This window comes from Anomaloglossus baeobatrachus, chromosome 9 (assembly GCF_048569485.1).
Source record: "Anomaloglossus baeobatrachus isolate aAnoBae1 chromosome 9, aAnoBae1.hap1, whole genome shotgun sequence".
In the NCBI taxonomy this organism is placed as follows: Eukaryota; Metazoa; Chordata; class Amphibia; order Anura; family Aromobatidae; genus Anomaloglossus; species Anomaloglossus baeobatrachus.
Window position 1 is genome coordinate 147,291,957 of NC_134361.1, and position 24,774 is coordinate 147,316,730.

General features: G+C 45.6%; 1 protein-coding gene across 1 annotated transcript in view; it reads right to left on the bottom strand.

The window, feature by feature from the left end:
* Positions 1–24,774, bottom strand: part of TEX11 (testis expressed 11) — a 1,632,405-nt gene that overhangs the window by 132,765 nt on the left and 1,474,866 nt on the right. Inside the window, exons 26-29 of the mRNA XM_075324897.1 lie at positions 12,877–12,949; positions 8,990–9,139; positions 4,377–4,485; positions 799–919 (exon numbers count right to left, since the gene is read on the bottom strand). Coding sequence (XP_075181012.1) covers positions 799–919; positions 4,377–4,485; positions 8,990–9,139; positions 12,877–12,949 — 453 coding nt within the window. The remainder of the gene's footprint in view (positions 1–798; positions 920–4,376; positions 4,486–8,989; positions 9,140–12,876; positions 12,950–24,774) is intronic.

The window sequence follows — 24,774 nt, forward strand, 5'->3', positions numbered from 1 at the left end:
ACAGACGGGAGGATGAGCAATACACCAAGATGGGGGTATATTATGAGCAGGATGGGGTCATATGAGCAGGATGGGGTCATATGAGCAGGATGGGGTCATATGAGCAGGATGGGGTCATATGAGCAGGATGGGGTCATATGAGCAGGATGGGGGTATATGAGCAGGATGGGGTCATATCAGCAGGATGGGGTATATGAGCAGGATGGGGTCATACGAGCAGGATGGGGTCATATGAGCAGGATGGGGGCATATAGCAGGATGGGGCCATATGAGCAGGATGGGGGCATATAGCAGGATGGGGCCATATGCCATGATGGGTTATATAGCAGGATGCGGCCATATGCCAGTATATAGCAGGATGCGGCCATATGGCAGGATGACAGTATATAGCAGGATGAGGGACATATACAAGGCAGGAGGATCAATTACCAGGATGCGGCACCTTAGTAGAGAATTTGGGGACATTACCCCCTTAACAGTCTCATCAGCAGATGCTCGCCCCATAACAGTGTATCATGACAACATTTTTTTGCTTAAAATTTTATTTTCCTATTTTCCTCCTCTAAAACAAGGGTGCGTCTTATAGTCCGGTGCGTCTTATAGTCCGAAAAATACGGTTCAACAAAACAAGCAGCAGCACAACTGCCCTTAGTACATTTTTGTGGCAAACTTTTAAATCATCTGTGTTATATGTATAAGTATCACACTTCTAAAAGATTATTGTTCAAATTTGGATTGTTGCATGAAAGAGGTTTAAATGTTTTATAGTGCAAGTGAAAATAAAATTCTTGAACTTACACAAGTAGAAATAATAGTAAGTGCTTCTTGGTAATACTGCCAGGCTTCAACTTGGTCATAATTCTCTAGATCCACAGATCTTTCAGGTACGCTCAACTTTATTAGGCTGTGTAGACATTTACTAATAGCAAAAACAACATCAAATTATTAACAAAATCAAAAGGTAATAGCAATTAAAGTCACAGCATTCAGGCATAAGTGTTCCTTTATTTAATTCCCATAAAACAGCCTATACAAGAATGGTATATAGTCACAAATGTAGCTGCAAAAGAAAAAAAATCACTTTATTGGTATTAATAGTACATATTGTAAAAGATTAGAAACACATGAAAGACACAATGGAGGGTAGCAGACACAGCAAGAGGAGACAAATGAATTGCATACAAGTATCTATGTATACACACACACACACACATCACAGTATTATTTAATGTGGGAACATCACATTCCGTATTTTTCGGACTATAAGACGCACTTTTTTTCCCCCAAATGTTGGGGGAAAGTGGGGGGTGTGTCTTATGGTCTGAATGTGGCTGCGGGGAATGAGGGTGCTGTGGTGAAGCAGGTCATCGGGGGCACGAGCAGGCTGTAGCAGCGCCTGCCATGACCACGTGGGCCCGCTCATTTCATATGCACGCTCATTCTCCCGCCATCATCTCTCAGCGCTGAAGCCAGTGCTGACAGGTGGGCGTGATGATGGGCGGGGGGATGAGCGGGGGGTGCGCGCATAATTAACAGCCGGCCCACAAGATCAACCCTGGCAACTACAGCCTGGAGTGATCATGTGCGGCTGTATTCACTGCCCCCCGTGCATCATTATCAGCGTGGGGTGCAGTGAATCAGTGTACTCACCCGTCACAGTGTGTGGAGCCGTCCCTCTGCAGCATCGCGATGTCTTCCTGTCTGTGCCGGTTAGCTGATCTGTGTAGAGAGCGGTGAGCACAGCGATGACGTCATCGCTGTGCGCGCCGCTAGTGTTCACACAGATCAGTTGACCGGCACAGACAGGAAGACATCGCGATGCTGCAGACAACGGTTACGGCTCCACTCAGTGGCGCTGCAGCTGAGACAGAGAGGAAGCTGATCGGTGCTGCAGGGAGTGAGGAAAGGAGAGTATAAACGTTCATTTTGTTTTCTGTGCCATAGAATACAGGCCATATACCAGGGTGGGGGTATTTTATGAGCTGGATGGGGTATATGAGCAGGATGGGGGTATATGAGCAGGATGGATGGTAGTATATGAGCAGGATGGCAGTATATGAGTTGGATGGATGGTAGTATATGAGCAGGATGGGGGTATATGAGCAGGATGGATTGGGGTATATGAGCAGGATGGGAGGTATATAGCAGGATGCTGGTATATGAACAGGATGGATGGCGGTAAATGAGCAGGATGGATGGGGTTATATGAGCAGGATGGATGGGGGTATATGAGCAGGATGGATGGGGGTATATGAGCAGGATGGATGGGGGTATATGAGCAGGATCATATACAAAGCAGGAGGATCGTTACCAGAATGGGGTACCTTAGTAGAGAATTTGTGGACATTACCCCCATAACAGTGTCAGCAGCAGATCCTCGCCCCATAACAGTGTGTCATGACCACATTTTTTGGTTAAAATTTTATTTTCCTATTTTCCTCCTCTAAAACCAGGGTGTCTTATGGTCAGGTGCGTCTTATAGTCCGAAAAATACGGTATATAAGATATCAGCACAGCATAAAGCTGCAAATAACAATTGATCATTCAAAGTTTCAAACATAGCAATAAAAATTTCAAAAAGGGCTAAGGGCAGCACTGTGAAAAAGTTTACGAGTATGGAAAAAAATGCTTCAAGGTAAGAATACAGGTGTTATTAATTTATTTTTAGTAATTAAAATTGAAAGTGAATGGACAAAAAAAAAGATCTTTATCAAACCAATATTTGGTCGTTAACCTACTCGTTGCCGGTCCGTTTGGGGTCGGGTCAGGAGATGTCATGGGTGGCATTGCCCGGTTCAGTTGCCCCAAGGCGTACAGCAAATGAAGGGAAAACGGGGCGATTGGGAAAGTTTGTGATGCCACCTGTTGTATGCGGCCAGGGAGTAGCCACAGCTGCTGCTCCTGAGCTAGGCCCTGAGAGTTCTTAATCACTCAGCTCTCATCAGCAGCCGTGTGCACTGCTCTCCTGTACTGTTCTGTTGGTTTCACCTTCGGTCTGTCGTTTTGTGTGTGCGCTAGCCCCTTCTCCAGACCATAATGCATCAGCGGAGCTCTCCTTAAACCAGGTCTTCAGCTCCCCCTTCTGGCCTGAGTTAGGAAGTGTTGTGTGCAAACTTACCCAACATGAAGTTCTCCCCACTGCTTCCAAGCATAGTATCGCCCCCGGTGACAATACCACTGTGGCTCCCTTGACCACTTGGGTGCCACATGCTAATTGAGGAACAAAAACACATGACACTCATCTGACACTCGCCAACTTTTCTGGCAGAAAATCTCAGTAATTTCATGTACGCTGATGTGAACAAACCCTTAATTTAAATGTGTGGTGGTTATAAAAAATGAAACAGATTTTCTTTCAGTAAATTGTGTCAAAGATAAGGATAAATTATGTACAGAATCACTCATATCGGCATAAAAAAAACAATTGTACCGAATTTCACCAAGTGAGGCAAACGAAATCCATTTGGCATACCATGTCATTTGAGTGCTATGCGACTTTCTCGCCTAGCATCTGTATGACATGTGTATGATATCTTTATACATTGCATATTTTACTCCGCAACTTTTATTCCACAAATCATTTACAGGACCATTTACAGTGTTCTATGCTACTGAATGGTGATGTAGCCATTAAAATCAAACTGTATATGGACTGGATGGACTGTGTGACGTGCTCTGGTGAGTTTCGTTCATTTAACGTGACCATAAGCAGCATGCTGCGGTTTTGTTCCTTAGCCAGATTCCAGCTGAGAAAAAACTCCCCGCCCCCATCGCAGCAGCGATATCTTGTGATTCCTGGCGTAGCGAACATTATCTCTACGCCAGCTTCACATGCACTCACCTGTCCTGCGACGTCGCTGTGGCCGGCGTCCCGCCTCCTTCCTAAGGGGGCGGGTCATACAACGTCACAGCGACGTCACACAGCAGGTGGCCAATCAAAACGGAGGGGCGGAGATGAGCAGGATGTATAAACATCCCGCCCACCTTCTTCCTTCCGTATAGCCGGCGGCGGCAGGTAAGGTGATGTTCCTCGCTCCTGCGGCTTCACACACAGCGATGTGTGCTGCCGCAGGAACAAGGAACAACATCTACCTGTCGCGGCAGCGTAATTATGGAAAAGTCGGAGCCTACACCGATGATACGATAACAACGCTTTTGCGCTTGTTAATCGTATCATCTAGGATTTACACACTACGATGTCGAAAGTGACGCCGGATGTGCGTCACTTTCGATGTGACCCCACCGACATCGCACGTGCGATGTTGCAACGTGCAAAGGCGCCCTTAGACTTAAACACAGTGCTTCCAGAAATTAGAGGATATTCTTACATTCAAATGATCCTGAATCCCGAAGTGCATTGCAGATAAATTGCATACCTTATCCTGCAGACATCCAATGAGTCTTGCTTCTTATGTAGAGATAAAGCAGCCTTCAATACTTTTTTGCAAATTGAGGGATAATAAGCTGGAGCTTCCATTGACACAGCTATATTATTTTAGAAAAGGTAATAAAAAGATAAGATAAATACTGACAGCAGACAGGATTATATTGTACTTGTAACATACTGAAGAGTCTCGTTAACATTGGGTAAAATAAGAATTGAATGCATCAACAATCTTCTAAGTAAACATTTACATGAATTTTTTACCAGATGTCGGTAACAACCCATCCAATCCACACAGGCAAAGAAATCAAACCATTGATGTCCATAAGTTAAAATGTGTAATAATGAGAAACGGCACAGGGAAAAGTATGGAACACATTTACTGAAATGTATTTAATACTTTGTACAAAAGCCTTTGTTGGTGATGACAGCTTTAAGACACCTCCTGTATACAGAAAATAGTCACACGCATTGCTCAGGTGTGATTATGGCCCATTGTGCCACACAAACCCTTTTCAAATCCTGAAGGTCTCGTGGGTTACTTCTATAAACTCTGACCTTTAGTTCCTTCCATAAATTTTATATTGGATTCAGGTCAAGTGACTGGCTGATTCTAGCAGTTTTATTTTCCTTCTCTGAACCAATTGAGAGTTTCCTTGGCTGTGTATTTGGTATTGTCTTAATGAATGTCGATCCTCCTTTTATCTTCATCATTCTGGTAGATGGCAGCAGATTTTTATCATGAATGTCTCCGTACATTTGTCCATTTATCCTTCATTTAATCATATGAAGTTTGCCAGCAGCTAATTTTCATCCAGTAATGTGGGACAAATGAAATTAGTTTGCTATTCCATATGTCATGAGTCCTAAGCAAGTGTACGATTTCTTTTCCTGTATGACATGTGTATGACATCCATATACAATGCAGGTTTTTTTTCAGCAGCTTTTCAACAATCATTTACAGGACCATTCAGTGCTCTATGCTACAAAATGGTAGCATAATGGTAATGTATCCATAAGAATCAGACGGCATACGTATGCTCTGTGTGGAATCTTTTTTTTTCTTGCTCCCATAGTCTTGCAATGGCGATCCTCGGCTGTTTTACGCGACCGCACACAGCATACTGCAATTTTTTTCTTCACGCAGAATACAGATGAGAAAAAAATACAATATCTGGACTGCCTCATTGAATAACATTGGTTCGAGTGCAATGTAATTTTTTCTTGCATTGCACTTGCTTGTTTTATAAGCTAGTGTCAGCAATCCTGAGGCAGTCATATTCATTTGAATAGTATATCTAGGAAGATAATACCAGCGCTAAACTCTATAACTTGGTTGGCAGCTAGATACTGACAGACACCCTTAATTTGCCAAGGGGAAATCAATATAAAAAATAAAATTGAAATTTTATAAAAATCTGCACCACTCCAAGTTTTTATAAATCAATATTATGTAAAAATAGGATTAATAGACCAAAAGGAAAGATGTACATTTTTAAAATTGTTTCCTTTTTTATTTTTTCAATAGAGACAATTATAAACATTCAAACTAAATAAAAATCAAGTAATAAGTAAAAAATGCGAATACAAGATAATAAATCACAGCTACAAATAGGTTATAAGCGTGCAAAAAAATCCCCGGCCGGTGGCTTATAGCTGTAGTTCACAATTTAATGATGAATATATATTTTTGAGATCACAGGCTTTAAACCTGCAATATTAGTAAAAATGTATATGGTTTAAGAAATATATTTTTTTTAGTTGTAAAATTTTGGTTCGATTTTTGCAAAAACATCCTTAAAAACTGCCGTTTTAGCTGTCCTAAGGCCTTGTGCGCACACTGCATTATTACCCGCGGTTTTACCCGCGGTTTTGCTGCAGAAATTTCTTGAGAAATGTTTGAAACCTTTCTGCAGACATTTCCCAGCAAAACCTATGGGAAAAAAAAATAGCTGTGTGTACACTCCATTTTTTGTTCAAGAACATTCTTTCTGCAGAATTTCTTGAGAAAATGTGCATGTCACTACTTTTCCGCACATACCTGCGGTTTTTGCCATAGATAATGGTAAAAGCCGCGGGGACCAACTTGCAGAAAATCCGCTGCAAACCATGGAAATCGCGGCATAAACGCGGATGCGGTTGTACTGCGGTTTTTACCGCGGGTGCGGGATTCTTTCAGGGGGTCAGTTTTTTCTCAAGAAAAATGCACTTTCTAGTGCGCACATAACCTAAGGGGTACTTCTCATATAGCGAGATCGCTAGCGAGATCGCTGCTGTGTCACAGGTTTTGTGACGTACCAGTGACCTCATCAGCGATCTCGCTGTGTGTGACACTAAGCAGCAACCTGGCCCCTGCTGTGAAATCGCTGATCGTTACACACAGTGCTGGTTAATTTTTTGCTTGTTGCTCTCCCGCTGTGAAGCACACATCGCTGTGTTTGACAGCGAGAGAGCAACAATCTCAATGTGCAGGGAGCCGGCGTCTGAAAGCTGCAGACGCTGGTAACCAAGGTACACATCGGGTAACCAAGCGAAGCGCTTTGCTTCGTTACCCGATATTTACCTTGGTTACTAGCGTACGCCGCTCTCAGGCTGCCAGTGCTGGCTCCCTGCACATGTAGTCAGAGTACACATCGGGTAACTAAGCGAAGCGCCTTGCTTAGTAACCCGATGTATACCCTGGCTACGAGTGCAGGGAGCCAGCGCTAAGCGGTGTGCGCTGGTAACCAGTGTAAATATCGGGTAACCAAGCAAATCATTTTGCTTAGTTACCCGATATTTACCTTGGTTACCAAGCGCAGCATCGTTTCCACGAGTCGCTGCTGGCTGGTCACTGGTCATTGGTGAGATCTGCCTGATAGACAGCTCACCAGCGACCATGTATCGACGCACCAGCGATCCTGACTAGATCATATTGTGGTCGGAATCGCTGGTACGTCGTTTAGTGAGACGGTACCTTTTAGTCTATTCACATTTCCATCAATGTCAATGAGAAGGAGAGCTTCTGAAGATAAAAGACAGAATTTGTTAGATGTTCATGGTGGTTAATTCACTGCCAGGTGATTTTAACCTGTATGTGCTTGCGAATCCACTTATCAGTTCTTGTGCACATAAAGAGCTAATTGGTTTAGAGATAGCGATCCTCCTATAGTCACAGACCTCCCTGCTCTCCCAGTAAATCCAGTTCAGATAACCCACAGTAATTTAGGGATGCCACAATACACCGAGCACCTGTGGCAGGTGTTTGTGGCAGGTGTTTGGTGCAAGTTACCTGGTCTGACATTTGAATTTCGGGAGATCTCTGATGTGAAGTCTCCGTGGGGCGCTCAATTCAAATGCTTGAAAAACAGCAGTGCAGGCTGAAGTTCCTTTCCATTAAAGTGCACTAACAGCACTGATTTTAGCAAAGGGATCTTTTCTGGAGCACGGGTTCACAATGCTCCCCGGGGCGTCCACCAGAAATGTCTTGTCTTGTCTTGGATGATTCAGGTAATTACGCCTCCACCATGGATAGTTACAAGATACACTCTGAGCTTAAGGGAAGGGGACAGCATAAGTCCCTGAAACGCGCGTCGGGTTAAGGTCAGAGTTTTTCTTGTAACTATCCATGGTGGAGGCGTAATTCCCTTAATCATCCAAGACAATCTTATCTTTCTGGTGGACGCCCAGGGGAGCATTGTGAACCCGTGCTCTGGAAAAGATCCCTTGGCTAAAATCTTTGCTGTCAGTGCACTTTCATGGAAAGGAACTTCAGCCTGCACTGCTGTTTTTCAAGCATTTAAATTGAGCGCTGCACGGAGACTTCACATCAGAAATCCCCCAAAATTCATAGGTCAGACCAGGTAACTTGCACCAAACACCTGCCACGGGTGCTCGGTGTATTGTGGCATCCCTAGGTTACTCTGGGTTATCTGAACTGGATTTACTGGGAGAGTAGGGAGGTCTGTGAATATAGGAGGATCCCTCTCTCTAAACCATTAGCTCTTTGTGTGCACAAGAACTGATAAGTGGATTAGTAAGCACACAGAACCTCTCCTTCTCATTGACATTGATGGAAATGTGAATAGACTTTGGACAGCTAAAAACGGCAGTTTTTAAAGAGGTTTTTGCAAAAATCAAACCAAAATTTTACAACTAAAAAAATATATTTCTTAAACCATATACATTTTAACTAATATTGCAGGTTTAAACCCTGCGATCTCAGAAATATATATTTATCATTAAATTGTGAACTACAGTTATTAGCTGCCAACCAGGTTTTTTTTTTGCACGCTTATAACCTATTTGTAGCTGTGATTTATTATCTTGTATGCGCATTTTTTACTTATTACTTGATTTATATTTATTTTGAGTGTTTATAATTGTCTCTATTGAAAAAATAAAAAAGGAAAAAATTTAAAAAATGTATATCTTTCCTTTTGGTCTATTAATCCTATTTTTACATAATATTATTATATTAATAAAAACTTGGAGTGGTGCAGATTTTTATAAAATTTCAATTTTATTTTTTATATTCATATTCATTTGACCTTATATAAGCTCCAATAAATATATTTTACTTAGTGGAAAGTTACATTTAATGACTTGGATCTGGATTCTACTTACATGCAATAGTTTCCAGGGTTTTAGTGTTCACGTTGGGCAAATTCCACACCGATTCCATTACAGCCTCCAGCCCTGGGTCATTTAATTTTGCTCTTACTTCAAACTCATAAAGTAATAATATAATCTCAGTAGGTTCTGAAGAAAATTCCCCTGAGGAAAATATTTAAACATTTGCTTTGTGTATTTAATTATTATTAATCAGCTATTAAAGGGAACCTGTCAGTTGCCCTAGTCCCTCTGAACTGCCTTTATGTCTCTACTACATCCATTATAGCTTTGAGCATGAGACTACTTCATTTTATAAACAATCATCTTGGCTATCTAATACATAAATTTGACATTTAACTATTTAGCATATGATTAGTTATACAGATTCTTGTCATGTGTTTGAAAAACCTTTTCCTTCCTGTATAGTACACATTACAACCTGTTCTCAAATTCCCTAATAGCTCAGTGTTTTAAGTAGGTCAATTCCCAAATTAAAGGTCACTGGTTCGAATCGATGAGTAGTCTTGAAGAAGATTTCCTAAAAAAAGAGAAACTGCATTATGCAACTCATCCATAGCGGTCCCTAAAGGCTGCTTTACACGTTACAATTTTATATGCGATCTAGTATGCGATCGCACACGCCCCATTGTATGTGTGGCATGGTCAATTTGTTGCCAGTGTGGCACAAACGATTAAATCCAGTCACACATACTTACAATCCATACGACCTTGCTGTGGGAGGTGACCATCCACTTCCTGGAGTGGGAGGGACGTTCGGCGTCATAGCGACGTCACACGGCAGCCGGCCAATAGAAGCGGAGGGGCAGAGATGAGCGGGACATAAACATCCCCGCCCACCTCCTTCCTTCCGCATTGCAGGCGGGACGCAGGTAAAATGTGTTCATCATTCCCGGGGTGTCACACACAGCGATGTGTGCTGCCTCGGGAACATTGAACAACTGGACGTTCAATTTTTAGAAATTGAACGACGTGTATGCGATCAAAGTTTTTTTGTACAATCACAATCGCACGTAGGTTTCACACGCTACAACAACACTAATGATGCCGAATGTGCGTCACTTACGACGTGACCCCGCCGACACATCGTTAGATATATTGTAGCGTGTAAAGCCCGCTTTAGTCAAGAACATTTAGAAACTGCATCATGTGAAGGCCATGACCTTTTGTAGAATATGAAATTAAGTCCGTCCATCCATTCAAAAGCCAAGCTGTGGACGTCCAGGCAAAATATTGGGGTCAACAAGTCGAATCAACACAAGGTCTATCAATTCAGGCACTACAAACTCGACAGTGGAGGCGGCTTGTATGCCTCGCAATAGTGAGATCACAGACATCCATGAGAGCACCATGCACCACACATTACACGAGTCTGCAATGGTGGCCCAAAAAAAGGTGAAGAAGCCTTAACTTCAATATTATTATGTGAGGCGTTGGCTAGAGTTTCCAAAGAAGTACAAAAAATGGACTGTAGAAGAAACAGGTGATTTTTAGCCATGAGAAGAAAGTCAACAGACTAAGCTATGATGGGTGCAAATGGGTCTGGAAGAAACAAGGGAAAAATTGGCAAATGAATTGAGAAATTGAAGGAACTGTCAAGTTCAGTGGAGGAAGCCTGATGATATGGGGTTGTTTCATAGCCAAAGGCATTGGATACTTGACAATAATCGATGGTGGTCTCAATGCTGAGCTATATGTGAGTATCCTATAAGAATAATTACTTTGTACACTAGAATACTATGGGTTTGAAAAGGACAACAGTTTTCCAACAGGACAACAACACAAAGCATATGTCAAGATTGGCGAAGAAATGGTTCAATGACAATAAAATAGAACTTTGGATTAGCCCCCACAGTCCCCAGACCTCAACCCAATCAAACACTTATGGGTAGAGTTGAAGTAAAAGATGTATACATACCCGAGTCGACCAGTATGCACCAACATTGGGAACAGATAAGAGAGACCTGGGATCAGATTTCGGTCGACACATGCTTAAATCTGATTGAGAGCATGCCCAGAAGGATTCAGGCTGTGTTAAAAGTCAAAGGTGGATTTACAAAATACTAACAAAATAATAAAAAATCTAAATTTAGATTTTTAAGAGCAAAACAGTCAATGACAAGAATCTGCATAACTAACCATATGCTAAATAGTTGCAAGCAGAGCCGCCATCAGGGCATTACTGCCCTTACTCCAGCATGTGGTCCAGTGAGCAGAAGCAAAGCCTGGGCCTCTCCTCTTTTATTCTTCTGCTCACCGGGCCTCAGGGGCAGGGAGCAGAGCCTGGTCACTTAACAACAGGCAGCTTTCATCAGCCAGCCCAGCACAGTTTAATCTCTGCGGAGGTGGCTGGATGGCCATTCAGCATCCTGAGCTGAGACTGAGGCATGCTGATTTAGCACGCATGATTCAGTGTTCACTCGTTGGTACTTTACCATGCCCACCATCAGACTAAGGGCCGCTTTAAACGCTACGACATCGCTAGCAATTGCTAGCGATGTCGAGTGAGATAGCACCTGCCCCCGTCGTTGTAACGATATGTGGTGATCGCTGATGTAGAGAACATTATCGCTACGGCAGCGTCACACGCACATACCTTCTCTGCGACGTCGCTGTGACTGCCGAACAATCCCTCCCTCAAGGGGGAGGTGCTGTTGGCGTCACCGCGACGTCACTAAGTGGCCGCCCAATCAAAGCGGAGGGGCAGAGATGAGTGAGACGAACATTCCACCCACCTCCTTCCTTCCTCACTGCTGGCGGGTCGCAGGTAAGGTGAGGTTCCTCGTTTCTGTGGTGTCACACGTAGCGATGTGTCCTGCCGCAGGAACGAGGAACAACATCGTTACTGCAGCAGCAACGATAATTGAGATTGGGGTGGATGTCACCGATTAGCGATTTTGAACGTTTTTGCAATGATTCAAAATCGCTAATAGGTGTCACACGCAATGACATCGCTAACGCTGGATGTGCGTCACAAAATCCGTGACCCCAACGACATCGCTTTAGCGATGTCATAGCGTGTAAAGCCACCTTAACAGTCTGTTTATTAGACAAGGACCATATATCTGGGAAAAGGGGGGGTGGAGGGGGCAAGGCCAAATTTGGCACCAGGGCTCATTAAACTCTAGTTACCCCACTGGTGACAGCCCTGCTGCAGAACAGAAAGTATGGTAGCAACTTTTTTTTTTTAATTACATCCCTCTTTTAACATCGCCATAAGGCCCGTTTCACACGTCAGTGAAAAACACTGACATTTTTCACTGGCGTGTAAAACACGCACATGTCCCTCCGTGTGCCGTGGGTTGTCTAAGTGCAATCCGGGCTCTGTTCTCCGTGGCCCGTGATTGCACTTAGAGATTAACTCACCTGTGCGCGCTCCCGCTCTCCATGGTGCTGATCGCTCCCGCGGTGCAGCATCCGGCCGGCGCTGACCCCCGCAGCAGCTGCTTCCGGGTCGGCTGTGTCGTGCATCATGAATATGCGCGACAGTAATGAGCCGGCTCAGAAGCAGCAGGCTGCACGGGCTGCAGAGGACATCGCTGGAGCCTGGTGAGTAAAAATGATTTTTATTTTAAAAGCACGTTTTTTTCTGGCCGGTGTCTCACGGATCACACCACTGCGTGGTCCGTGGGACATCAGTGATGCCAGAAAAAAATGGACATGTCTCCGTGCGGCAATCACGGACACGCATGAACGCTGCTGATGTGTGAGCAGATCTGCGTATGTCAGTGATTCTGGTACGTTTAAAAAAAAAGCACAAACGTACCAGAATCACTGACGTGTGAAAGAGGCCTAACACAGCTATGCAGCTGAGCAGCAGCTTTCATTATAATATAAAAGTAACGTGAAAAATTGGAATCTGTATGGTGACAATAATATACCTGTAGACTGTAAGATAATCCATATCTCTCGACACAGCTTAATATTCTCCAGAGACTTCTTGAGTAGCCGAACCTGAAAAAAATCTATAGTATGGTAAAGTATAACAGCAAAAGGGACTAGCAGTAAATGAATTTGCACCAAATTCTGGAAATTTTTAACACATTTAGTATCTCTGCTCATCACTAACCTTGCATAAATCTCTTCACATTTAGTCCCTGAGGAACGGTGTACATGTTTCAAAAATTCTCCATGTGCCCATGTCTATTTTCTGCTCTTAATAGAATTTTTCACCTGCCGCAGTCTTGTCTTTTTTTGTTTGGATAAATCGAACCACTCTGGTCTGCTTTCTTCTAATTTAGGTGAGTGGAACAACTAGCCTGCCTTCCTTTAATACAACCTATGACTGACCCATTATCCCACATTTTTCATATGTATAATTCTCTATGATAATAAATTATTCTAAGTAGAATTGCTTATCAATAATTTTTATTTAGTTCAAAAATTAAACGTCACACAGTGCACAGAGGTGAAAAAATAGCTAAAAATTCTTTTAAAAATACAGTCAGAGGATATTTACAAAACAGGGTAGCATGATCCACACATCTCATAGATATCACTGGTTCATATTGTAGGTGAGAACATTTCCTTCAAATATAGGTATATAGAAAGTGCCTAATACAGTGCAATGTCCGCATAACTCTCAGCATATATCAATCAAAGTTGCATATAAATATATATATAAAGTGCTTAGTGCAGAGCAGCATGGATTGTAAACATTTACACATAGTCCTGTGTTGCCGCAGTCAGCAGCACAGGAAAGAACATTATCAAGCTCACCACTGAACCTTGTTCCAGGGATAAAACAATTAATACTTAGTGAAAACCCACCAATGTGGGGATGGGAGTTATGTGGATCACGTCACCCTGCACCTCAAGGTGCGGACATTGCACTGTATTAGGCACTTTCTATATACCTATATTTGAAGGAAATGTTCTCACCTACAATATGAACCAGTGATATCTATGAGATGTGTGGATCATGCTACCCTGTTTTGTAAATATCCTCTGACTGTATTTTTAAAAGAATTTTTAGCTATTTTTTCACCTCTGTGCACTGTGTGACGTTTAATTTTTGAACTAAATAAAAATTATTGATAAGCAATTCTACTTAGAATAATTTATTATCATAGAGAATTATACATATGAAAAATGTGGGATAATGGGTCAGTCATAGGTTGTATATGCTTAATTGAGGATCCAGTCTAAAGAAATATTGTTGAAATGGACCTAAGTGTTCTTTTGGTTAAAGTGCCTTCCTTTAATGTAGGGGAGTTGAAGAGGTGGTCTGAAACTAACGTTGATTTTATTCTTAAATCTACTTGTAACAATCTAATGACTTTTCTAACATACCTTAACACTTACCGACATTACGTACTAGTATGTTATATGTACAGCAGATGATGGCTGATTTAAACAGCTATATGTGCTCTTAACAGCTGCAGGTGGAACAAAGCTTTGCCCATGGCTATTAAATAGTGATGAGCGAGTACTAAAAAGCTAGGGTGCTCGAGGCTCGGGCCGAGCATCCCAAGATACTCGTGTACTCGGCCCGAGCACCGAGCCCAATGTTATCCTATGGGAGACCCGAGTATTTTTGTGAAATGACCCCCGGCAGCATGTAGAAACCCTAAAAATGGCACAAAAGTCTCAGAAGAGTGCTCAAATGACATGGCAACAGCATGGGGAAGACCCCTGGAAGCATTTATCACTCAAAAGTCACAGCTGTGAACAATTTTGTCCGCGTTTTACGCCATTTTTACGGACTCACCAGAAAACCTTCAAAAATGACACCAAAATGAATTTTCATGGCGGAAATGTTAAGGGCACATACCCAATAGTGAGATAGAGCTAATGTATGTTACTTTTTGAGATTAATACATGAAAGATTTTACGTAAAACATTGTGTGGCACGCCGATGTCCCTGAGAAGAGACGTACATAAAGGCCTCTGAGTCTAATGTGCCCATTTTGAGGAAGTGAGTCTTTGTAGTATTTTCCTTTGCCAGGGCAGTCCAAAATTGTGAGGTTCACCAATGCCCCTGCATACAGACGTGCATGATGGCCTGTAAGCCTGAAGTGCCCATTGTAAGGAAGTGGGTCTATTGTAGTATAGCCCTTTGGCAGGGCAGCCAAAAATTGGGAGGCTCCACGTTGTCCCTGGATAGAGACGTGCATGAGGGCCTCAAAACATTAAGTGTCCATTGTCAGGAAGTGGGTGTATAGCCCTTAGGCAGGGCAGCCAAAAATTGGGAGGCTCCACGTTGTCCCTGGATAGAGACGTGCATGAGGGCCTCAAAACATTAAGTGTCCATTGTCAGGAAGTGGGTGTATTATAGTATAGCCCTTAGGCAGGGCAGCCAAAAATTGGGAGGCTCCACGTTGTCCCTGGATAGAGACGTGCATGAGGGCCTCAAAACATTAAGTGTCCATTGTCAGGAAGTGGGTGTATTATAGTATAGCCCTTAGGCAGGGCAGCCAAAAATTGGGAGGCTCCACATTGTCCCTGGATAGAGACGTGCATGAGGGCCTCAAAACATTGTTCCCATTGCAAAGGAGCGGGTCTCCTGTCGTTGTAATGTCCATTCTGCAAAGAATGGGCGAAAAAATTTACCACTGGGGGTATACCTGAAACAAAGGCCTAACTATTGTAACGGTCATCATGGTGGCGCATGAGGAGAAGGAGGAGCAGTCCAGCGATTATCCAAAGTCCAGAAGTGTGTACCCATGGGTGAGTGGAGGTACATGGCAAATTCCCGTTACAAACTTTAAATTCCGCTCTCATTTGCTGGTGGTGTGGTGAAGTCTGGCCCAATCCAACCCTTGTTCATCTTGATCAGAGTCAGCCTGTCAGCATTTTCAGTTGACAGGCGGGTGCGTTTATCTGTAATGATTCCACCTGCGGCACTAAAAACACGCTCTGACAAAACGCTAGCGGCAGGGCAGGCCAGGACTTCCAAGGCGTAGAGAGCCAATTCATGCCATGTGTCCACCTTGGATACCCAATAATTGTAAGGCACAGAGGAATGTCGGAGTACAGTTGTTCGATCTGCAAGGTACTCCTTGAGCATCTGGGCAAACTTAGGATTTCTTGTGGCACTACCCCGCACCTCAGGGGCTGTGGTACGTGAGGGGCTGAGAAAACTGTCCCACATCTTAAAGACTGTTCCCCTACCTCTGGCGGATTGGATTTGTGCCTCTCTCGGCTGTACGCCTTGGTTGTCCACTGATTCCTGACCTATGCCGCTAGCGTTTTGTGAGGGGAATGCTTTGCCTACTTCCGTGACTATGGCCTTCCGGAACTGCTGCATTTTGGTTGACCTCTCCGCCTCGGGAATAAGAGACATAAAGTTCTCCTTGTAGCGTGGGTCTAACAGTGTTACCAACCAGTAATGATTGTCGGCCAAGATGTTCTTAACGCGAGGGTCACGAGACAGGCAGCTTACCATAAAGTCAGCCATGTGCGCCAGACTCTTAACAGCCAGGACTTCAGTAGCCTGACCAACACGATGACTGAACATGCTGTCCTCCTCCTCCTCCTCCTCATCTACCCTGTCCTCTGGCCAGCCACGCTGAACCGAGGATATGACTGGTGTGCATGTCATATCCTCAATTTGGCCGGAGAGTTGCTCCATGTCTTCATCCTCCTCCTCCTCGTCATAGTCCTCCACTGCACGTTGTGATGAGACGAGGCTGGGCTGTGTGTTATCACCCACACCCACTACTGTTTCTTGCTGCAACTCATCGCGCTCCGCCTGCAATGCATCATGTTTGTTTTTGAGCAGAGACCGTTTTAGAAGGCAGAGTAGCGGTATGGTGACGCTAATAATGGCGTCATCACCACTCACCATCTTGGTGGAGTCCTCAAAGTTTTGGAGGATGGTACATAGGTCGGACATCCATCTCCACTCCTCAGGTGTTATGTGTGGAGTTTGACCCATTTCCCGACGGCTTAGGTGATGCAGGTACTCAACAACTGCCCTCTTCTGCTCACATATCCTGACCAACATGTGCAGAGTTGAATTCCAATGCGTGGGGACATCACACACCAGTCTGTGAGCCGGAAGATGCAAACGGCGCTGAAAGCCGGCAAGGCCGGCTGAAGCAGTAGGTGACTTTCGAAAATGTGCAGACAGGCGGCGAACTTTTACCAGCAGATCAGACAGCTCTGGGTATGACTTTAGAAACCGCTGAACCACGAGGTTGAGCACATGGGCCACGCATGGAACATGTGTCAGCTGGCCTCGCCTTAAAGCCGCCACCAGGTTCCGGCCATTGTCACACACGACCTTTCCTGGCTTTAGGTTCAGAGGTGTGAGCCAGTGATCTGCCTGCTGTTTCAGAGCTGTCCACACCTCTTCTGCATTGTGGGGTTTGTCACCTATGCAGATTAGCTTCAGCACAGCCTGTTGCCGCTTCGCCGAGGCAGTGCTGCAGTGCTTCCAGCTTGGGACTGGTGTGGAGGGTAAAGTGGATGAGGATGCGCAGGAGGAGGAGGAGGCTGAAGAGCATGACATTCCGGAGCTGTAGAGTGTGGGTGAAACCCTGACTGAGGTAGGGCCTGCAAACCTTGGTGTGGGAAGGACGTGTTCCGTCCCTCGCTCAGACTGGGTCCCAGCTTCCACAATATTAACCCAGTGTGCCGTCAACGAGATGTAGCGGCCTTGCCCACAAGCACTTGTCCACGTGTCTGTGGTTAGGTGGACTTTGGGTGAAACAGCGTTGTTCAGGGCACGTGTGATGTTTTGTGACACGTGGTTATGCAATGCGGGGACGGCACACAGGGAGAAATAGTGGCAGCTGGGGACCGAGTAACGTGGGACAGCTGCCACCATCAGGTCGCGGAATGCTTCTGTCTCCACCAGCCTAAAAGGCAACATTTCCAGCGCAAGCAGTCGCGAAATGTTAGCATTTAGAACTGTGGCATGTGGGGCGTTGGCAGTGTATTTGCGCCTGCGTTCAAAGGTTTGCTGAATGGATAACTGAACGCTGCGCTGGGACAAGGACGTGCTTGATGATGGTGTTATTTCTGCGTAGGCAACTGCAGGTGCAGGACCGGAGGAGGCTTGTTCGCAGGCAGCATGGACAGGGGATTGGCTCGCATGCACAACCAGCGAAGACGTAGCAGTGACATCAGCAAGCACTGCTCCTCGACTCTGTTGTACTTCCCACAAAGTCGGGTGCTTGGCTGACATGTGCCTGATCATCATAACCTAAACAACCTTTCCTATGACCGGAAGAGGTCCACAAGAATATGAAACCTAAAATAATGTAGCCCCAATTTACCAAAGGGTGGAGGTGGGGATACAAAAGTGTGTGTCCTGTATCACTTTTTGTATATTCAATAAATTTGTATTTCACTTTGATAATCCGTGGTCCTCTCTCTTTTGTATCCCCACCTCCACCCTTTGGTAAATTGGGGCTACATTATTTTAGGTTTCATGTGCCTGATCATGCTGGTGGTGGTCAGGCTGCTAGTTTTGGTACCCCTGCTGATGCTGGCACGGCAGGTGTTGCAAATGGCCTTTTTAGACTCATCTGGAGCCAACTTAAAAAACTGCCAGACTCGGGAAGACCTAACATTTGTACAGGCACCTTGTGTCGTGTTGTTGTTCCGGGGAACGGTTGCCTGACTTCTGCCTGGAGCCACCACCCTGCTTCTTACTGCCTGTTGGGATGCTACGCCTCCCTCCCCCTGTGCACTGCTGTCCTCGCTCTGCATATCCTCCTGCCAGGTTGGGTCAGTTACTGGATCATCCACCACGTTGTCTTCCTCTTCCGCACCCTGCTCCTCCTCCTGACTTCCTGACAATTGTGTCTCATCATCGTCCACCCCTTGTTGAGACACGTTGCCAACTTCGTGAGAACGTGGCTGCTCAAATATTTGGGCATCTGTACATACGATCTCCTCATGACCCACTTCAACATGAGCTGGCGAGAGGCCAGAATGTGCGAATGGAAACGTGAACAGCTCTTCCGAGTGTCCAAGTGTGGGATCAGTAATGTCCGTGGACGTGTACTCAGCCTTGTGGTAGGAAGGAGGATCAGGTTCTGAAATGTGCGGTGCAGTATCACGGCTACTGACACTTGACCGTGTGGAAGACAGAGTGTTTGTGGTGGTGCCAATCTGACTGGAAGCATTATCCGCTATCCAACTAACAACCTGTTGACACTGGTCTTGGTTCAAGAGCGGTGTACTGCTGCGGTCCCCAAGAATTTGGGAAAGGACGTGCGAGCGACTAGATGTGGCCCTTTGTTGTGGCGAAATTAGAGCTTGCCCACGACCTCGGCCTCTGCCTGCACCACCATCACGTCCACTTCCTTGTTCCTTGCCAACGCACTTGCGCATTTTGCAATGCTGTGCTGACGTGTATTCACTAGACTTGTGCGTTATATCCAAGTTTGTGCAAATCGTGCACCTGTACGCTGCCACCGACAGGCACACACGTGCGGTTTTTAAATGCAAGCACGGACGCACTAAGAACCTAACAGGTTTTTAGGAGCGACAAATATTACTGAGAAGTCTGACACTATCAGCCACTGCTGACTGACGTGTATTATACACTACACTTGTGCGTTATATAATAGTTTGTGAAAAACGCACACAAGTGCACCTGTACGCTGCCACCGACAGGCACACACGTGCGGTTTTTAAATGCAAGCACGGACGCACTAAGAACCTAACAGGTTTTTAGGAGCGACAAATATTACTGAGAAGTCTGACACTATCAGCCACTGCTGACTGACGTGTATTATTATACACTACACTTGTGTGTTATATAATAGTTTGTGAAAAACGCACACAAGTGCACCTGTACGCTGCCACCGACAGGCACACACGTGCGGTTTTTAAATGCAAGCACGGACGCACTAAGAACCTAACAGGTTTTTAGGAGCGACAATTACTGAGAAGTCTGACACTATCTGGACTGTTTTAGACTGTGTACACCAGCCCCAGATATGATGAAGGCTGGTATACGGTCACCACTAGGAATGGCTATATACCCTGCCTGCCTGCCTGCCTGCTTGTATACTGCTACAATAGTCCTGACAAGGACTCTTCTGGTCACTAGCCTGTATTCCGACCTGGCTATACCCTGCCTGTATATGGCAACAATAGTCCTGAGAAGGACTCTGCTACTGTACTCCGACCTGGCTATTCCCTGCCTGCCTGTATACAACTTATTGTATGTCCTGAGAAGGACTTCTGGTCACACTGTTTGCAGCCCTGCTCCGGAAATAACTATAAAGGGCCGCAAACCTTTCCCTGAAGCAGCAACCCTCTCCCTGCACTGACTGTCTGGATGGCTGTGAGCAGAGCACAGCGCGCCCGCCAGTATAAAGGCTCGGTCACGCTGTGCGGGCCGGCCAATCACTGCAATTCCACAACTAACAGGGCTGTGGCATTGCAGTGGTCTGCCAGCCAATCCCTGCATGAGGGCTGGCTCTCAAAAGAGCGCTAACATGCAGGGATGAAGACCACGAGTACACGACGAGTATCGCGAGATTACTCGGTCCCCGCCGAGTAGCCCGAGTACAGTGATACTCGTGCGAGTACCGAGTAGTAACAAGCATACTCACTCATCACTACTATTAAACTGTTAAATCTCTGGCAGGGGGGAATGTACGGGTAATTCAATGCTTCCATCGGCGTGGCCGTGAAGTGATAGTGGGAGGCAGATGGGGTCTGCTGAAGTGCCTCCATGCCTGTCAATACGATACTCCTGTTAAAGCCAGCGTATTTGATTTTCACAAGTGATCATCACATCTTCAAGACCCCTAAAGGGATTATTAAATACAATATTTTTTTTTTTTTTTTAAATATGAAAAATATAAAAAATTTTTTATAAAATATAAAAATAGAATAAAAAAAATAATACACATATAATAATTTTATTCATTTATATAGCGCTATTAATTCCACAGCGCTTTACATACATTTGCAACACTGTCCCCATTGGGGCTCACAATCTAGAGTCCCTATCTGTATGTGTTTGGAGTGTGGGAGGAAACTGGAGTACCCGGAGGAAATCCACGCAAACACAGGGAGAACATACAAACTCCTTGCAGATGGTGTCCTTGGTGGGATTTGAACCCAGGACCCCAGCGCTGCAAGGCTGCAGTGCTAACCACTGAGCCACCGTGCCGCCCATATTTGGCTTTGCTACATTCCTAAAAGTCCAACCTATCAAAATCTAAAATAAATTAATCTGGTAAACAACGTGACGAGAAAAAAAACTCAGAGTATAAGAATTACGTTTCTTTAGCCTCTGCAACACTGCAAAAAAATTAAAATGGAATAAGAGGCGATCAAAACATTGTACGTGCCTGAAAATGGTATCAGTAATAATGTTTTACCTGCTTCAAGTTTGATTATATTAAATATGAGAGTTTCCATTGCATGTTGGGACACTCAAACGGGATGTTAGCAGAGGGCAGAGACTGCTGTCACTGCTGCGCTGCCTCTGTCCCCGCTGCACAGCCTCTGTCCCTACCCTAAAGCAAAGAGTCATCAGTGAAGGTCCATTTCAGGGGCTAGGCTAGACCCTGCGTACCGCCCTGCTCTCAGCAGCCGAGCTGCTCGGATCCGGGCCTTCTGTGGGTGGCTCGAGGGTCTCCGGACCCGGGGGTCTCGCGGTCACTCCGATCAAAAAGGGGGTTATAGTGGTCAATGTAGGACGTATATGTACGGGCTGAGCCGTATTAAGTTCGAGACGCCACCCACGGTATGTGGTGAGGTTGGACACCACCGCTGCAGTTACGGGGCACCCTTGGAAGATGTTATGCAGCAAGTTGTTAACCCCTCTGTGGGCAGGGATGGTGGCCCCGGGACCCGTTGGGGTTTTGGTGCAGGGAGATGGGCGACTGCAAGGTGTTGGTGTACTCACTATTGAAGGAAACACACGAGTCTCTGGTAAGCCAAGGTGATGGTGGTCGGTGCCCGCAGCCGGCTGCGTTCTGGTCCCCCACCCGGCTGGTGGTCTCTGTCTTTCTCCAGCACCTTTGTAAGATGGTGGACTGCCTGTGCTTGCAACTTCAGGTGTCCGCTCCCGGCTAGATGTGGCCTAAGGAGCCCTTGCAAACAGACGCTGGACCGTGGGATCTTTGAGCCCTGGCGGTGGCCTTTTATCCCCCTCGGTGGGCTGTTGTCTTCTAATAGGGATTTTGGGTGGGACAGGACCTCTAGTGCTGGCCTCAAATCGGTAAATTAACCGGTTCCAGTCGCTTCTGGTCCTGGCTTCAGGGTCCGAGTACCCCCTGTGTGCTCTGGTTTCCGAGTCGGTTCCCCGGTTCGGTACCGGCGGGCCACTACCCTGTCCCGGTCCACCTTGGTTCCACCGAGCAGTCTTCCTGGCTCCTGCAGATGGAGACCGCCGTCTGCCTCCTAGCCACTGGCACCAGGGCTCCTACCCTGGCGCCTCTCAATTTGGGGTATTTGCCTCTGCTGGAGCTGGAAACAGCTCCAGCCCACACTCCTCTCCAACTTGAACTCTCACATTGTACTGTTCACTTTCCCCGCCCCAGGCTGTCTAGACTCCTTGGTGGGTGTCTTGCAACCACCTGGTTCCGCCCCCTGGTGTGTCCATCCAGCTCCGAGGGGGCTGACTAGGGTTTTGAAGGTTGGCGGATGTCACCCGTGAGGGAAAAGTGTAGTGCAGGGGCCTGTGACTACCTGGCCTGGCCAGGGCGTCACACTGCTCTAGAGAGAATGCATCGGTTATCAATTCCAACATATGTTCAGTAGAGCCCCCTTGTCACTATGCAATATTCTTTACAATTCACAGTGACAGTGCCTTTCCTCACCAGGTCTAATGACAAAATGACGAGCTGGCAAGAGAGCGCACTTTCAGTGTACATTGTAAAGAGAGGACGCGGAGAGCAGTAAGATCAAAAATCAGTCCCACCCCCAAAACAGACAACAGTGTTTGGTAGGCTGAGATTAGTGCTGAGGAATGTGAAGGGGTAGGGGCAAGATTTGGTGGCTATGGTGCTGCAACACTGTAGCAGTGGTGGTTCTGATTCTGTTGTAATTTTTAATTTGTCAGAATTGAACATAGATCACTATAGGGTCAGTGTGTTATATGCTGTACAACACAAAGACTAAAAACACAGCTGTTTAAACAAGGCCACATATACGTTGCACACACTATGGAGAAAAAGACATGGATCGCACATCCCAAAAATACAATGCTCTAAAGCCGTCAGGCAAAAAATTAAATAATAGAACATGAGGTTCTTTGTTACCATTCTGATCAGATTGTATTAAGCCCACTGCCACGTCACGGCGAATCTCTGAGTGGGCCCCTATTCTAAACCTTATAGTGCGGTACTGTGCACTAACCACTGCTGCAGCGAAAAAGCACCAGCACGTGACCTGGTGCCTCACAGCGCCCATGCTGCAAGGCGAAGCCCCATGGCTCCAGGTCCCACCGCCCCACTGACACGAAACCACCACAACAGCGGCCAGCACACAGTGAGAGGAGCTGCGCACCCACCTCGCACTGGATCCCATATGTGGACTGGGAGCAAAAAAAGGTTGACCCCTCTTGCAGTCTCCTGCTCCACATATATGTTGACTCACTGGAAAGGACAGAAAAAAACAAACACAGAAATAGGCAGCCTTACTAACCACACCATGTCACAATAGCAATGCCCTGCAGGGTTCAGCAGACCCACATTATAAAAGCAGAGGCAGCACAGATGCAAAATACTGATTGAATAAAAAAACTCAGAAACCTACAATTCATGAAAGCAATTGTTGCATATTATTATAAATGTACACACGAGGCTTGCACAGGTACCTCTGTGACTGGAACTCTATGCATACCTCATCTGTGTGCATTTATAATACTAGGCAGGTACCCCCTCCATGCATATATAAAAAAAAAACCAAAAAACTGACCCCGCACCTCCAAGTATAATAAAAGCAAGTGTGAACAGGTGCAAGCTACTATGACTACATGATACACAAACAAAAGAATAGAGCAGCACCCTGTAAACAATATGGAAACATAGAATATATGTAATTTGAACTGCATTAATACAATATGGAATATGCTTTGAAAAATGAAGTTACTTCGCTCAAACTGGCCAATTTATGTGAACCCATCAACCGCGACAAGGTGACTTTTTTTATGGGATACCAATATCATACCTCTCCTGCCCTGAAAGCCCACAAATTTGTGGGCAGTATCTATAAAGAAGTATGGCCATTAACATAGAAGGAAATATCGGGGTCACTATGTATAGTGAACTCCGAAATGGTATTATTCTTCTGAGTTGCCCACCACAGCGCTGCAGTGGTCGCCTGCGGGGACTTCTTTGTAGGGACCCTTCTGGCAACAGGTATGTCAGGTTCACTTTCATAGGAGTCGTGATGCCACTCTCGGTTTGCAGTCAGGATGAGCGGTGACCGCCACTGCAGTTTAACGAGCGCCTGGGGCTGATGGTGTCTGCAGTCTGGTGTTATAGCCTCCCGAGAGTGAGGCTGGCCCCAGGGGCTCGGGTGTGTGTGTCTGGAACCACAGGTCGCAGAAGAACTCAGACAGAGTCCAAAATGTCTTTCACGGCTTTAACTCACGTTCAGTTGTTCTCTGTGAGATAACTCGGGCGATGCTGAGACAAACTGCAGGGAGAACCAGGTATCCTTCAGGCTGGAATAAGGGTGTCTGTAAGCTCGCCTTCCTAGCACTTCTTGTTTCGGATTGAAGTATATGGGATTCATCCAGGGAAGTCACATCTGCCTTTTCTCCCCTTTCTGGCCCGTTTGCTGGCAGCGTGGACCAAGTAAAGATGGCTCCTTGCCCTCTCTCACTTATGGGCCCCCTCATTGCTGCGGAC